The sequence below is a fragment of the Thamnophis elegans genome, chromosome 14 (genome assembly GCF_009769535.1).
Source record: "Thamnophis elegans isolate rThaEle1 chromosome 14, rThaEle1.pri, whole genome shotgun sequence".
NCBI classification, from domain to species: Eukaryota; Metazoa; Chordata; class Lepidosauria; order Squamata; family Colubridae; genus Thamnophis; species Thamnophis elegans.
Genome location: NC_045554.1, coordinates 26,970,647 through 26,986,648, shown reverse-complemented (window position 1 = coordinate 26,986,648; position 16,002 = coordinate 26,970,647). Strand labels below are relative to the sequence as shown.

Below are 16,002 nucleotides of genomic sequence, written 5' to 3'. Positions count from 1 at the left end.
TCCTCCTCTCTTAGATATTCTGAATTTTTGAAGGTTCTGCTATATTTGTTAGAAGGTGGAAGAGAGAACCCTGCGATGGCTTTCAATTGCATTCTTTTAAGTTCTAGGCATATTTATCTTTAAAAAAAACCCTGGGGATCTTGGAATAGAGAATAGTTTTAAGGTTTGAACAGAATAAAAAGGCATATCCATGCTTTTTTTCTCAAATTGTTAATTTTTCTTTCTTTGCCAGTTTGTGCTCTGAAAAAATGCTGCTTATCACACTCAAGAAACAAGATAAACCTCAAAAGATCCTGAGGTAAGTGAAATATTACTCAAATTCTCCTTTTAGCAATTTAGAGTATTTTGTAAATTATTTCTGGAGTCTGTCATTGTTCAAAGCCTCTTCTATGAGAATTGCCAAGCTTCACCATGAAGTCACCTTATTTGAAAGGCTTGTGTACATCATTCCTGATGGAATTTTTTTTAAAGGTAAGGTCCCCTACAATACACTTTCATTGCAAATTTCCCTGTTTTTAATATTTTTTACAATATAAATGAACTTTAGTGCAAGATGTTGTGTGTGTTTGTTTCAACTATCCATCTGGGGTTTGATTTTCAAAATGTTGATGGTTGAATTCACACAACTTGCTAAACATGGTTACTTAATTGGGCTCCTTCTGTGCTTCCCCCAAAATAAGACAGGGTAATAAGCACTTGGCCTTATTTTCGGAGAGGTCTTATTATTTTTGAGGTGCAGCAGGTGCTGTGTTGCAATATTTTTGGGGAGGGCTTATTTTAGCACATGCGCTCAAAAGCCCGATTAGGCTTATTATCCAGAGAGGTCTTATTTTCAGGATAGTTACAAGCTGTACTCCCTCCCACAGCTCCCTGTTGTTTGGAAAAGAGGAGGAAGAAGAAGGTGTGTTGGATATGATTTGCTGCCTCGGTGATTTGTAAACTAATAAAAGGGAGAGATATATACAGCTGGTCCTCAACTTACAACTGTTTGTTTAATGACCTTTCGAAGTTACAACAACACTGAAAAAAGAGACTTAGGTCCATTTTTCACACTTATGATTGTTGCAGCATCTCCATGATTGTGTGATTTACACTCAGATGCTTGAAAACGGATTCATATTTATGACGGTTGCAGTGTCCCAGGGTCACCTGATCCCCTTTTGTGGCCTTCTGACAAGCAAAGTCAACGGAGAAGCCAGATTCACTTAACAGCCATGTTACTCATTTAACAACTGCAGGGATTCATTGCAGATACAGTGAATGTGACAAGAAAAATCACAAAATGGAGCAAAACTCACTCAACAAATTTCTCACTTAGCCACATAAATTTTGGCCTCAATTTTGGTCATAAGTCAAGGACTACCTGTACACATACATATATTCCATACACATACACTCTTTCCTCCCTCCCTCCCTCTCTTTTCTCTCCCCCTCCCTCTCTCTCTCCTCTCTCCCCCTCTCCTTCCCTCCCTCCCTCTCTCTCTCCCTCACTCTCTTTCTCCTCTCTCTCCCTCTTCCTCCCTCCCTTTCTCTTCTCTCTCCCTCTTCCTCCCTCCCTCTCCATCCCTCTCCTCTCTCCCCCCTCTCTCTCCCTCCCTCCCTCTCTCTCCCTCCTTCCCTCCCTCTCTCCCTCTCTCCCTCTCTCTCCTCTCTCTCCCTCTCCCTCCCCCTCTCTCACCCGCCCTCTCTCTCCTCTCTCTCCCTCTCCTTCCCTCTCTCCCTCCCTCTCTCTCTCCCTTCTTCCCTCCCTCTCTCTCCCCCTCTCTCTCCCTCTCTCCCTGTCTCCCTCTCTCTCCCCCTCCCTCCCTCTCTCTCTCCTCTCTCTCCCTCTTCCCTCCTTCCCTCCCTCTCTTCACTCTCCCCCTCCCTCTCTCTCTCCCTCCCTCTCTCTCCTCTCTCTCCCTCTCCTTCCCCCTCTTTCTCCCTCTCTCTCTCCCTCTCTCCCTCTCCTTCTCTCTCCTTCTCTCTCTCCCTCTCCCTCCCTCCCTCTCTTTTCTCCCTCCCTCTCTCTCTCCCCCTCCCCCTTCCATATAAACATACATATCTAAGAGAAATTAGTAATAGGAATTTATCTCTTTGATGGGGACTTAATAAATTAAAAGCAAACTATGTTTCTCGTCAGGCTGGCCCATCTGGTCTTAGGAAGACCATAGCAGAAAGTTTAAGTGCTTTTATATTTATCTTTTTCTTTCTCCTTCATGCTAAGAGGGCAGGAGGGAGAATGAAGATATGACTAAGAATTCATTTAGAATCCAACCAGTTCAGCCAAGGATAGAAAATGAGTAGACAATCTACAATCTACTACAAGTGCAACAAGTCACCTGAGTTGATTTTTTTCTTTCCTCCCCCTCTAGACTAAAGGAATGCAATCTCCAAGCAGAACATCTGGCACAGCTGTTGAGTAGGCTGGAAGGGTGCTCTGCCCCAAGCAATTTCATGTGAGTTCAGGAACTATTTCATAACGTTCTTCCATCTGATGGTTTGGTTAGGAGCTATCCAACCAGATTTTTTTCACTAGCTTATTGTATTTGTTCCTAGATCAATCAACAATGGCCTGACACCCATAAGTGCCAAAACTCTCCTTAGGTCTCTAAGGAGATGGACTAGCACACAAAAAATAAGGTAAGTAGGTATATAATCAAGAAATTAGAAAGTGTAAAGAAATTCTGCTTTGTTCCTTGTTTTATTATTACTTCCAGTTCTGTGGAACTTTCAAAAATGAATATTACAGTTCAGTATGAAACTATGGACTTTTTTGTGTTTGAGCTAGATTGGTTGTTTTCAGATATTTCATTGCCCAATTAAGTAATAACATTAAACCGATGATATCTAGTGTTTGACCTCTGCATGAAGAGGCATTGTGACTCAGTGACTTAATGTCTTAGTGTCTACCCATCTGTCCAGTTTGAAATCATGTTCTATGAGACTAGATAGATAGGTACCACTTTGGTGGGGGAGACGAGCTGATGCTCTGTGCAGGCAGTCAGATTCCTGGTGGCTCTGAACCTTTCCGGTTGTGGCACCCATTTGTGAGGCAGCTATGGTGGAGGGAAGGGTCGTGAGTGAAGCTGTAGGAAGAGCTGTGTGTCTTTCTGGTGCGAAGCCAGCTTGTTCTCCTAGGGCACACTTTGGGAAATGTACAAGTGTGTCCTGAAACACGGCTGGTATCTTAGCAAGCCAAACTATTACTCTGCAATAGCATTGTGGTCTCCTGGCTACTGTAAGAATGCCATACGCTAATAATAATAATAATAATAATAATAATAATAATAATAATAACAACAACAACAACAACAACAACAATAACAACAACAACAACAACAACAACCAGAAAAGATGTGATAAAATCAAGAATGGAGAGTTGGCAGAACAAAGCACTGCATGGCCAATTTCTGGAAAAAATAAAAGATAAAGTGGACAGTGAACAAACTTGGTTATGGTTAACAACAGGGGTCCCACCACAAAACCGCGGCCGACTAAAGCGCGCTCGACGAAACCGCGTACCTGACGTCATCACAGCGCAACGAAAAAAGCACGCTGTGAGCGCTAAAGCTAAAATTAACCCCTAAACCTAAACCTAACCCCCCGAAACCTAACCCTAAACCTAACCCTTAACCTAACCCTAAACCTAACCCTAAACCTAACGCTTAACCTAACCCTAAACCTAACCCTTAACCTAACCCTAACCCTAACCCTTACCTTAACGTGAATCGGCTTGCTTTCAAAGCGCTTTTTAAAGCGGCCTTTTTCTCCGCGGTCGCTGTTGTTGCGCTGCTGATGACGTCAGGTACGCGCTTTAATCGGGCGCGCTTTAGTGGACCGCGGTTTTGTCGTGCCACGAACAACAGGTACATTAAAGAAAGAAACAGAGTCACTAATCCTGGCTGCGCAAGAACAAGCTATCCGCACAAATGCCATTAAGGCCAAAATCGAAAAATCCTCTGATGATGCCAAATGCAGACTTTGCAAAGAAGCTGATGAAACTGTTGATCACATACTCAGCTGCTGTAAAAAAATCACGCAGACTGATTATAAATTGCGGCACAATTCAGTAGCACAAATGATCCATTGGAATTTGTGCAAAAATTATAATATTAAAACAGCAACAAACGGGTGGGAACATCAACCTGAAAAAGTCACCGAAAATCAGATGGTCAAGATCTTGTGGGATTTCCGTATACAAACGGACAAAATACTGGTGCATAATACACCAGACATCACACTGGTTGAGAAAAATAAGGTTACAGTCATAGACATCGCAATACCAGGTGATAGCAGGGTCGTCGAGAAGGAACATGAAAAAATCGCAAAATACCAGGACTTAAAAATCGAAATTCAACGACTATGGCACAAACCAGCAGTGGTAATTCCAGTGGTAATTGGCACACTGGGTGCTATTCCAAAAGCACTGGAATTACATTTAAAACAGTTAAAAATTGACAAAATCACCATCAGTCAAATGCAAAAAGCCGCACTGCTTGGATCTGCACGCATATTACGAAAATACGTTACGACGTCCTAGGCCCCTGGGTGGGGCCTGACTAGTAACCAATGCCAAATCCAGCAAAACAACTGGCCGCTGTGATACAATTGTATAACAACAACAACAACAACAATAATAATAATAATATAAAAATAAAACTGTGTGAATGTGGTCTGGGGTTCTCTTATGATGAAGGGGAAAACCATGAGGAACCTTCTGAGTGGAAACATGCTTCTCTCAGCTCTTTTGCTTTGTCTTCTAGCCTAGAAGAGCCATGGGTGACACATGAAAACTTTCCCGCCCTCCTGAGCCTGGCTACTGAAGTCCAGGGAGAAGTGATCACTATCATGTAATTAAATCCTCCATCACTTTTTTTTTGAAAAGTTTTTTTATTGTTTTAATTGAACAAAAACACAAAAAAAGAATCATCCTTCATTACATCTTGTAGAAAGCGTGTCGATTGGTTACAAATACATTTTGTGCGTTTCTTCCACAGCCATTACTTATACTTCATTCATATTGAATTGTACATTTTAAATCAAAAATCTTTATGTATTTTACTATCAATGTACCACAATTCTCATTTAACTACAGTTATTTAAACGTACTTTTATCTGAAATCATTTGTATTTAAAGACACAACCACCTACTGGCATTCATTCGCAATTTCAATAAACCTCCAATAACATTACACCTTTATAACATATTCTGAAAAAAAAAATCAATAAAATATCTAAGCATTTCCCCCCCAACTCACTATTTAAAGCTTGTATCCAATTTGCTTTTACCAATACAACACATGTGTATATCATTAAACATTATCCATTAACATTCCCTTGTTATTGTTGTAGTTAGCTAAAAATTATTTACTATTTATATCACATCTCCTCTCATCAGGCTCAAAAGAAACAACACCTTTATAACAAGATCTAAACAGAAATTTATTAATAAAATTTATAGGTCTTTTCCCCAAGTCCCAATGTACAATTTATATGCAAGTTACTTTTACTAGTTAAGGTTATCATTTCATTATTGTTATCATAGTAAATTATATGTTAACAAATAAAGATTTAATAACTATCTAAAACAATCCACAAAATACTAAAATTCCTACTTATTAATCACCAAAAATTAACTTTTTATCATCAACTTTCATTATCAACCTGTATCTTTCCAGTGGCATGTTTCTCTTGCTAGTTGTTGTGTCAATTCTCTTTTTAACTCCTTTATAAAAATTTTATAAACTTCTTTCTGCATTTTATTGCTTGAAAGATCTCTCTGATAATCTCATTGCCCTTGAATTGTTATTGAAATTAGCTTGTCTTTGGTTGTCAGACTTATCTCTGAAAAGGTTTCTCTTCTTAACTCCATCATTATCACCCATTTTTTTTCTCCTGTATCTTGAAATTTGGGATAAAGCTCCAAATTGTCAAATTCACTTTTCCATCTTCTCTTCTTTCCACTTTCACCCATGTTTGCTCCATTAATACGTTCATCTATTGTCTTGTCTTTATATTCTATATTTTCATTCTCTTCTTTAATTTTTGGGGCTCCAACCCCATCATCTTTTACTGTGAGAAACAATAGTCTATCCAACTTCTTCTCAAATCTCCCAAATCCTTCCAATATATTTTGAATTCCAGCCAGGATATTTCAAAATTTTAAGGTTTCTGCCACGCTAGCCTTCCAAGCCTCTTTTGTGTGTATATCTATATCTATTTATTTTAAGTTGACTTGAGCACAAGTTCTTTTGTACTCTTCAAAGAAGAAGGGTTCTATCTTTTTCTTTCCTTTTCCTTCCCTTGCTAAAATATTTTCCAAAAGCACCTGCGAAAACAATTCGTGCCCTTGGCTCTTTATCAGATTTTGTAAGCAAGTTGCAAACCCTTCAGTTACAAAGTCAGTGAGATCAAAGAAGAAAGAACAAAAGATACATTGTTTCAAAAAACCCTCCAGACTCTGACTTCCGAGTGGTAGATTCCACTTTTCATACTTGTCTCAAGCTTATGGAAAACAAAGGTCTTTAATTGTCTTTAATGGAATTTAATAACAAATGATAGGAAGAATTGTTAAAATAAAAAAGGTTTTAGTTCAAGCCAAAAAATAAGGTGACAAAGAATAGAGGGGAAAAAAAATCAATCCGTTCACTTTAAGAGGAGAAACAGGAAACACTTCAATCCACAAAATATTGTTACAAAGAAAAAAACAAAAACTTTCCAAGGCAGCCCAATAAAAATTAAATTCGCCACTTTATTCTTTTACTTAAAGGACTAATTTATCTTTTTTTAAAAAAAGTTTCTTTGGGCAATCTTTCTCAGAATAGAAAAAAACCCCTCACCAGATGGACTAACTTTCACTTTCTTCCTTCCGGAGCCGTCTCCAACTTTGTCAGCTTGGGGCTGCCTGTTTGCCGCCAGCTTGAAGCACTTCCCTTGGGTCAATCAGGGACTTTGTGATGTCCCTGAGACCAGCAAGGCTTTGTCTTCCTGTTAACCGTCTCTATGGGATGGTTTAGGTTTAGGTCCAACTGGACCGTCCAGTGGCAAAAGTGTCAACGGCGGTCTCGGACTGTCGAGACCGCATGTTGTATTGTTGCGATGTTGGCTCCTCCCCTCCTTCAAATCCTCCATCTCTGTTGTTGCCCAATTGCTTTCTGTAGGTAGGGTCCTATTTAGGCCCTGTGTTGGATTGCAGTTGAGGATGTAGTGGCTTTTGAGTAGATTGGATGCATCCACCCTTCCTTCCTTCCTTCCTTCCTTCCTTCTTTCCTTCTGCCATCCATCTTGACAAATAACTGTCAGTGTTGATGAAGATTCTCAGTCATCCAGGTAAAATTGTCTGTAAGTTGAGTCATGGCAACTGGGCTTACTTTCTTGTTAATTTGAGACATTTTGCTGCTCATCCAAGCAGCTCCAGCATTGGATGAGCAGTGACAGGTTTCAAACCATCAACAACAAAAAGTCCAATTGCCACATGACTCAACTTTCAACAGTTTTACTTGAATGACTGAGAATCTTCACATGTTGCCACACCTTTTGAAGAAGAAACCTCTGGGGTTGGTGTGGGAGGAAGTAGCACGTTCCAACAACTGTTTTTCCAACTAACTTCTTCTGACAGAAGAAGACACTTGGATGAGCAGTGAAATGTCTCAAACCAACACAAAAATAGTTGCCAGTTGCCATGACTCAACTTTCAGACAACTTTCAGTGACAAACAATCTTAAAATAAATAAAAACCATTCCAATCACAAATTGGGGGGAAAAAAATCACAATTGGCAGTCACTAATACAAAGAATTAGAGGAGATCAACCCTGACTGCTCTTTAGAAGGCCAGATCCTGAAGAGGAAACTCAAATACTTTGGCCCTCTAATGAGAAGGAAGGACTCCCTGGAGAAGAGCCTAATACTGGGAAAGATGGAGGGCAAAAGAAGAAGGGGATGTCAGAGAATGAGGTAGCTGGATGGAGTCACTGAAGCAGTTGACGTGAGCTTAAATGGACTCCAGAGGATGGTAGAGAACAGGAAGGCCTGGAGGAACATTGCCCATGGGGTCGTGATGGGTCGGACACGACTTCGCGACTAACAACAACAATACAAAGAACCCAAGACCCAGGCACAGAAGTAGATCTTGAGGACCTTATGAAAGCCAAGCTGGGTTAGGTTCCTTCTAATTTCCAGAGAGAGGATATTCTATAAAGTGGCACCTTGACAAAATAGGCTGACCTTCTAGGCCCCACTCACTGGCGTTCTGTAGCTGGTGGGACTCAGAATTGTGTTGTTTAAACTTGGGAATAGGCTACTCTACAAAATCACTGATGGTCCTGAGATTCTCAGGAGATGCCAGACAAGGTAGCATGAGGCTTAGAGAGAATCCATGGGAAATATGCTCCAGGTAGTACATTGCTGGATTAAACAAGTAGAAAATATCTTCAGGTTTCTGGGAGAGGGCTAAGAATAGCCTTAAATATTTTAGCCAATCAATCTTTTTTTCTTGCTTTTAATTTTACTTTTCAAAAGGAAAACTGGTTCCCTCTTTATGCTGGAACAGAAATTTCCTCCCCAGGTGGGAAAAGGAGCGTTTGCGGTCCACAGGTAAGCAAATCTTTTTACTAGCGTCACCAGCGAGCATTTTATGAATGTGTGGGACTTTCTGCTAATATTATACCAAAAAGATATTAAGTGCACAGAAGAGCAACAAAGATGATGGAAAGTCTGGAGCTAAACCGTACGAGGAACAGTTGCAGGGTACTGGGTAAGTCTATCCTATTGAAGAGAAGGATTAAGGGGACATGCTAGCCTTCTCCCAGTACTTGAAGAATGTCACAGAGAAAAGGGAGTCAACTTATTCTCCAAAGTATCAGAGGGGGAATAAGGTAAAGGTAAAGCTTCCCCTCGTACATCTGTGCTAGTCGTTCCTGACTCTAGGGGGCGGTGCTCATCTCCGTTTCAAAGCCGAAGAGTCAGTGCTGTCCGAAGATGTCTCCGTGGTTATGTGGCCGGCATGACTCAATGCCGAAGGCACACGGAACGCTGTTACCTTCCCACCAAAAGTGGTTCCTATTTTTCTACTTGCATTTTTACGTGCTTTCGAACTGCTCGGTTGGCAGAAGCTGGGACAAGTAATGGGAGCTCACTCCATTATGTGGCGCTAGGGATTTGAACCGGCCAACTGCTGACCTTTCTGATCGACAAGCTCAGCATCTTAGCCACTGAGCCACCGCGTCCCTTTAGAGGGTGGATAGGAAGTAACAAATAGAAGTCTACCAACCTAGAACTAAGGAGAAATTTCCTAACAGCGAGAACAATTAAATAGTGGATTGGCTTACCTCTAGATATTGTAGATGTTCCCTCACTGGAGGTTTTCAAGAAAACATTAAACTATCATTTGACCAGGATAGTACAAGATTTTTGGCCTTGAGCAGACTAGGTTGGACTTGAAGACCTCTGAGGTCCCTTCCAGTCTTATGATTCTATGTTCTAATTTGTTTCTTGCCATTTGCCTGGACAGAAAATCTCAAAGGAATGGAGAACACGAGACTTGAGTGACTTGCTAACTGATGGAGAGTTTAGACTTGCCTCACATTTCCTTAGGGGACTGAACATTTTTGGGTCTCCTCTGATTTTATCCTTGTTGTGAACATCACTATCATTTTGGCTGGGCAGAGAGAAAATAAAGGGCCCAAAAATCACCTATAGAATCCTCATGGCTGAAAGTGGGTCTCTCTAGTGTCAGTCAAACCCTTGACCGCTCTACCTCATTGTGTGTGGGTTGACACATCAGGCTCCTTAAAAATCAGACAAACCACTATGAATTTTCTTAAGCAGGACAGGTAACATCCTAGCAAATACATGTATACAGCAGTGGTGGGTTGCCCCCTTTTTTTTTCCTACCGGTTCGGGCATGCTTGCGCATGTGTGTAATGCTTTTGTGCATGCACAGAAGTGTCCTGGCAGATGGGCGGAGCTTCCCACCACTGCTACTACCGGTTTACCTGAGCAGCCCACCCAGGGGTGAAATCCAGGAGGTTCTGACAGATTCTGGAGAACCAGTAGTGGAAATTTTGAGTAGTTCGGAGATCTAGCAAATGCCACCTTTGGCTGGCCCCAGAGAGTGAGGTGGGAATGGAGGTTTTGCAGTATCCTTCACCTGAAACACCCATCAAGCCATGCCCACAGAACCGGCAGTAAAAAAAAAATTGAATTTCACTACTGAACCCACCCCTGGTATACAGTCTTCTAGGTGGAAGGTTTTGACCATAATTGGTTCAGGGTTTAGCATATGGTGTGACCCTTAACCTGTTTGGTTAATTTATGGTTCAGTATATTGCATAAGCCCTGAGAATGAGTCCACTTAGTAACCAGATTATACATTGTTATAAGAACTCATTTGCATGATTTAGCATATGAATTCAATCAAAGCTATTGAAAGCAATGTTCAGTGGAGTTCCCCCTGTGAATATCCTCCCCAGTCTTATTTCAGAGTATTTTTTAGAAAATGATCTGAGGTTGAATAAAGTGGGCGCAACTTAATCAGAAATAAGGATTGGGAGTTCAGATATAAGGGCATGATTGAAAGGATTGTTTTAGGATTCATAAACCAATTACAAAGTGATAATGGAATCCTAAAAAGAGCCCAGGGAGTGAGTTCCCGTGTCACATTAAGCCAAAAACAAATGATATTTTGGCTTAATATTAGATGCATTGATTCCTCATTTGATTAATTGATCAAGGTGGTTTGGCTTCTCCAGGACATCTCACCCACTGCTTCCTGATGCTGAAGGACCAACTTCATTTGATGCTTTGGTGCATTTTCCAGCACTGCAGAAACTTTGGTAGGTCCAATCTAAACCAAAGCATCGGATGGGTTGGCTGCCTAGCCTTGTTACCTTTATTAGATTCTGGGTGTCTACAGTCTTGCTTCCCCTCCTCTTGTTTGTGAAACTCTTCATCTGCACTTCCCAAGATTTCCTTATGCCATATTTCTAACATTGTCCTTAATTCTGCTTATAACTCTGTTAATTATATTTTTACACCATTTTATGTTTTGTATTGTAAATCTTCCAAAGTCTATTCAGGTGAGATAAATGGTATAAAAATTAGATAGAGAGATAAATAGAAAAACAGAAAGAGAGAAATAAAGTATAATAGGAGATATAAATGTAGAGAGAGATGAGAGATCTAGATAGATAAGATATTGTAGAAGATGATTATCTATCTATCTATCTATCTATCTATCTGTCTGTCTTTTTGTCTATGTCTGTCTGTCTGTCTGTCTGTCTGTCTGTCTATCTATCTATCTATCTATCTATCTATCTATCTATCCATCCATCTATATATATATCTACCTACCTACCTCCCCCTCTCTCTATCTGTCTATCTACCTACCTACCTCTATCTATTTATGTCTGTCTGTCTGTCTATATATCTACCTACATACATACCTACCTACCTACCTACCTACATCTATCTGTCTGTCTGTCTGTCTTTATATTACCTACCTACCTACCTACCTACCTACGTCTGTCTGTCTGTCTGTCTGTCTGTCTATCTATCTATCTATCTATCTGGCTGGAGAATTCTGGGATTAAAGGTCACCTATGGATGGATGGACGGGTAAATAGATATAGATAGATGGATGGATGGATGGATGGATGGATGGATGGAGATGGATGGAGAGGGATCGAGATGGATGGATAGAGATAGATAGATAGATAGATAGATAGATAGATAGATAGATAAAGGAATGGAGGGATAGATGGAGGGATAGATGGATAGATGCCACTACATGAACAAATGTTATGCTGTGCATTGCACAAGTGCCACACATAGGAAAACAAGGGGTGTTCAATCACACTCCCAGACTCTTCTCAGCTTGTCCTGTTTCTGGATTTCCAGGTTAACCAATGACAGGATTCCTCCCACCAGCATTGAATACATAGCTAAGATATTGCAACGTGGCTTTGCCATTGAAGATATTAAGTAAGTGTAAAACCTAATATGTTGACAACTGCTAATGGTTTCTAATTTCTTATTGCAAAATACAGATTTTTGGAATGAGAAAGTTCTTTGTTTTAGGATTCCTTTAAGGAGGGGCTTCATAAAGATGGCTAGTACTCATTTTTATGACTTAAGATTTATTGATGAGGTGGACACTGGTAGTCTTAGGCTTATATCCACAATTGAGTCCAAAATTATGGTTGCTAAGTGAAACAATTGTTAAGTGAGTTTTGCCCCATTTTACGACCTTTCATGCTACAGTTGTTAAGTGAATCACTACAGTTGTTTAATAACTCAGTTGTCAGTGAACCTGGTTTCCATATTGACTTTGCTTGCCAGAAGGTTACAAAAGGTGACCACAGGACAACCATCATAATTATGAGTCAGTTGTCCAAGTGTCCGAATATTGATAACGTGATCTTAGGGATACTGCATAAGTGTGAAAAATGATCATAAGTCACTTTTTTCAGCCGTGTAAATTTGAACGATCACTAAATGTACTGTTGTAACTTGAGGGCTACCGGTACTCATCTTCAAGGAATGGTCCCTATTTATTGATGAGATGGATTTTTTGCTCTTTTAATCTTTTTTTCGTTACTAATTCTATTAATCTAGCATTAGATAGATCTACTTGCTCTAGAATTTCCTTATGGTGAGAGCTAAGAGCTGCTAGTGAAGGAAAGAGCAGTAAAATTGTCTACTGGTCTTGTAATGGGTTGCTGGGCTATTTTTGAACAATGATTTTAGTCTTAGAGAAGATTGCACCCAGATCTGACATCCTTTCAGTCAGTGGGCCTCCCAGGAGACTGATAGACCTGCATTCAAACATACCCCAAGTTACTCATTTTTGATGGAAACCTTCACCCTGTCACTTGGGCAACTGAAAAGGTGGCCCAATTCTCCATCCCTGTCACCCACCATCCTTATTCGAAGCATGTGGTGACAGTTGGTGACAGTTTTTCTCACCAACAGCTGATTCAGGAGGAGAGGGAAACTAGCCTATCAAAGAGAAGGATTTGGGAGGACATGAATGGAATGGGAATGGGAATAGGAGAAGAGAAGAGAAGAATTATGGAGGATAGAATTCTTTGTTGTGCTTGGATTCACAAGGAATTTGTCTCTGGTGCATAAGCTCTCAGTCTGCATACAAACAACAAAGGGATACGTCATGGATCATAAATCATAAGATACAATCATAAATCATAAAACAACAATGGATAAATCACAATATACCAATAGGAGAAGGTAAGTACCGTAGGAAAGCGGAGAAGCGAGAAAGAGGAGAAGGTGACAAGGATAATAGCAATACAGCCTACAACATGGGGATTGTCTTACTTTCCAAAGCACCTGAGGGCAGGACAAGAAGGAAAGGGTGGAAGTTTATCAAAGAGAGATCCAACCTAAAACTAAGAAGAAATTTCCTGATAGTGAGAACAGTTAATCAGCTTGCCTCTCGGAATTGCGGGTGCTTCCTTGCTGCAGGTTTTTCAAAATAGATTGGAGAGCCATTTCATCAGGATGGCATGTCTCCTGCTTGAGCAGGGGGTTGGACTAGAAGACCTCTTAGGTCCCTGCCGCCCCCCATGATTCTATGTTCTGTGTTCTACTGTGGAGGATGGGTGTTAGCAAAAGGGAAGAAGAATGATTCATTCTTTGGCTACATCACGTGGTCACTCAGTAGGATGGAAAATGCAGAACAGAAGACTCTGAGTCAAGGGCACCCAAAGTTATACCCACCCTCCTCTTCTCTGCTGTTGGGGCAAAGAGAACAGAGATAGGTAAGGGTTTTGAAAAATTGCATTTCTGTAAACAGGCATACTTTAAGCCTTCTCCCGTAGCTTAGTTCTGCCCTGAAGAACCCTAAATCAATAGATAAAATAACAACATCTGCTAGAAATGAAATAAAATTATACCAAGCAACTAAATCTATAATAAAACTATTCCAGCAAAACAGCAGGGAGCAGCAGCGAATGGGGAAGAAATGGATATTCATTAGATTATCATCTCAGGACGTAGATTTATTGTTTATGACATGAGCCGTAAAAGACTTCTGAAGTTCATTGGTCTCTGAAGTTTGCTTTTGCTGGTTGCCATCCTAGGAGGTTTAGTAGCACATGAGAGAAGCATGGGAGATCTTCAGCAGGAAATGTGGGGTTTGTTTAATGTGGTATCCTTCCCTGTTTGTGGTTTTACAAACCATAAAGGTGTTTACCTGGGGAAGGAAATGAGAAACCGAATTCAGGGTGGGTGGAGGGCAACGAACCATTAAGGAAGCGTGTTTGATGTCAGCCCTGTGAGGTAGATCAGATCAAGAAACTGCAAGCATACCAGGAAGGATAACAGATTCTTAAAAGCCTCTCTCCCTGCCTCCCTTTCCCCCATACAAAATTAAGCCCGGTTGACTTTGAGTTTCAGAAAACTGTGTTTTAGATTTATTTATTTTTCAAAAACTCACTCTTGTCCTTCATTCTGGTCATTTAATTTAGCAACAAGCGGTCTTTTATCCTGGCAAAGTGTTGAAAATAATGAAAATTGTGTTTTAAAATGAATTCTTGGTAAGTTTTTCTTGGTTTTTGTTCTTGAATGTACTTTTGTAAAGGAAAGTTATAAACCTAAACAATTATCCACTTTCAGATTCGCCTCTCTTTCATAGGGTCACTGTACCATTTGGCAGTTTGCTATTTCTCTTCTTTTCTGAATAACCTTTCTAAAAACTTGTACTTTCCTTCCATCTCTAGTTTTTCCAATAGTGATCTCAGCTTGGATAATCTCAGTATTCTTCTAGATAGTTTGGAGGGCAAATACCACTTAAAGAGTATCAAGTAAGTATATTTAAGTATACTGCTGTAGGGCGTGGGATGCCATGTAATGGAATTCCAATTGTTTATTAACTTTCTTCCAATAATTCCAGTGTTATTTAGTGGGTTTTCCTCTGTGTAAAGAATGAGATGCTGCCTAAATATGCTTGTTCTGCTCACCACCATTCAAAACAAGATGTTGAAATCTAGAAAAAGTGCAGAGAAGAGCCACAAAGTTGATCAGGGGGCTGGAGGTTAAAACACACGATGAACAGTAGCAGGAACTGGATATGCCTAGTCTAACAAAGAGAAGGACTTGATAGCAGTCTTCTAATATTTGAGGGGCTGAGAGGAGGGGATCAAACTATTCTCCAAAGCACCCGAGTGCAGGAGAAGAAGTATGGTAACAGATGGAAAGGAGAGATCCAACTTAGAATTAAGGAGAAATTTCCTAACAGTGAGGAGAGTTAATCAGTGGAATGGCTTCCTTCCAGAACTCGTGGGTGCTCCATCACTGGAGGTTTTTAAGAAGAGACTGGACAGCCATTTGTCTGGAATGGTATGTGGTCTCCTGCTTGAGCAGAGGGTTGGACTAGAAGACTTCCAAGGTCTTTTCCAACCCTATTTTTCTATGTACTGTATTCTAAATATGCTAAGCGGTAGCACGTGATGATTAGACTGTTTCTACGCTTGTGCAGCAAATCTAGGAACCTGGGCTGGTCTACACATTCCCTGCTTTGAATAAGGAATTGTTCAATCTTTATTTAGTGGCTGGCTTGTTTAGCAGCTGTTCAGTTATGATGACAAAGAAAACAACAACAACTCTGCAACTAATGCCTGCATTTATGATCATCATAAGTCTGTAAAGCAAAGGAAAACTGAACCAAGAATTTTAAGCACCATTGTGGTTTCACAGTGACTGCTTTGCTTTTTCAGTTTTTTATTCTTTTATAAATATATTGAATCAATGCATGAACAGTGTGGTTCCTGGGTATCATACATTCTAATACAAGTAAAACTGATAAAGTTAATCATAATTTATTACATTCAACCAACTTATGTTTTTTCTAATAATGATACACATTTACATTAGGTTGCAATCTATCATTATTCAATTATTCCATGTTTTCCTTGTTATTACTTTTACTTTATTATATAAAAATGTATACACTAATATTCTCCCTTCTCTTATTTCTGTTACTTTAGTCCTGTCATCCTTTATTA

At 40.1% G+C, this 16,002-nt stretch overlaps 1 protein-coding gene across 1 annotated transcript in view; it reads left to right on the top strand.

Annotated features, from left to right (window-relative positions):
- NLRC5 (NLR family CARD domain containing 5) overlaps window positions 1-16,002 on the top strand; it is an 87,180-nt gene that overhangs the window by 54,783 nt on the left and 16,395 nt on the right. The window contains exons 27-34 of the mRNA XM_032230239.1: window positions 233-298; window positions 2,355-2,438; window positions 2,539-2,622; window positions 4,746-4,832; window positions 8,501-8,575; window positions 10,732-10,815; window positions 11,879-11,962; window positions 14,719-14,802. Of these exons, the coding sequence (XP_032086130.1) occupies window positions 233-298; window positions 2,355-2,438; window positions 2,539-2,622; window positions 4,746-4,832; window positions 8,501-8,575; window positions 10,732-10,815; window positions 11,879-11,962; window positions 14,719-14,802 (648 nt within the window). The remainder of the gene's footprint in view (window positions 1-232; window positions 299-2,354; window positions 2,439-2,538; window positions 2,623-4,745; window positions 4,833-8,500; window positions 8,576-10,731; window positions 10,816-11,878; window positions 11,963-14,718; window positions 14,803-16,002) is intronic.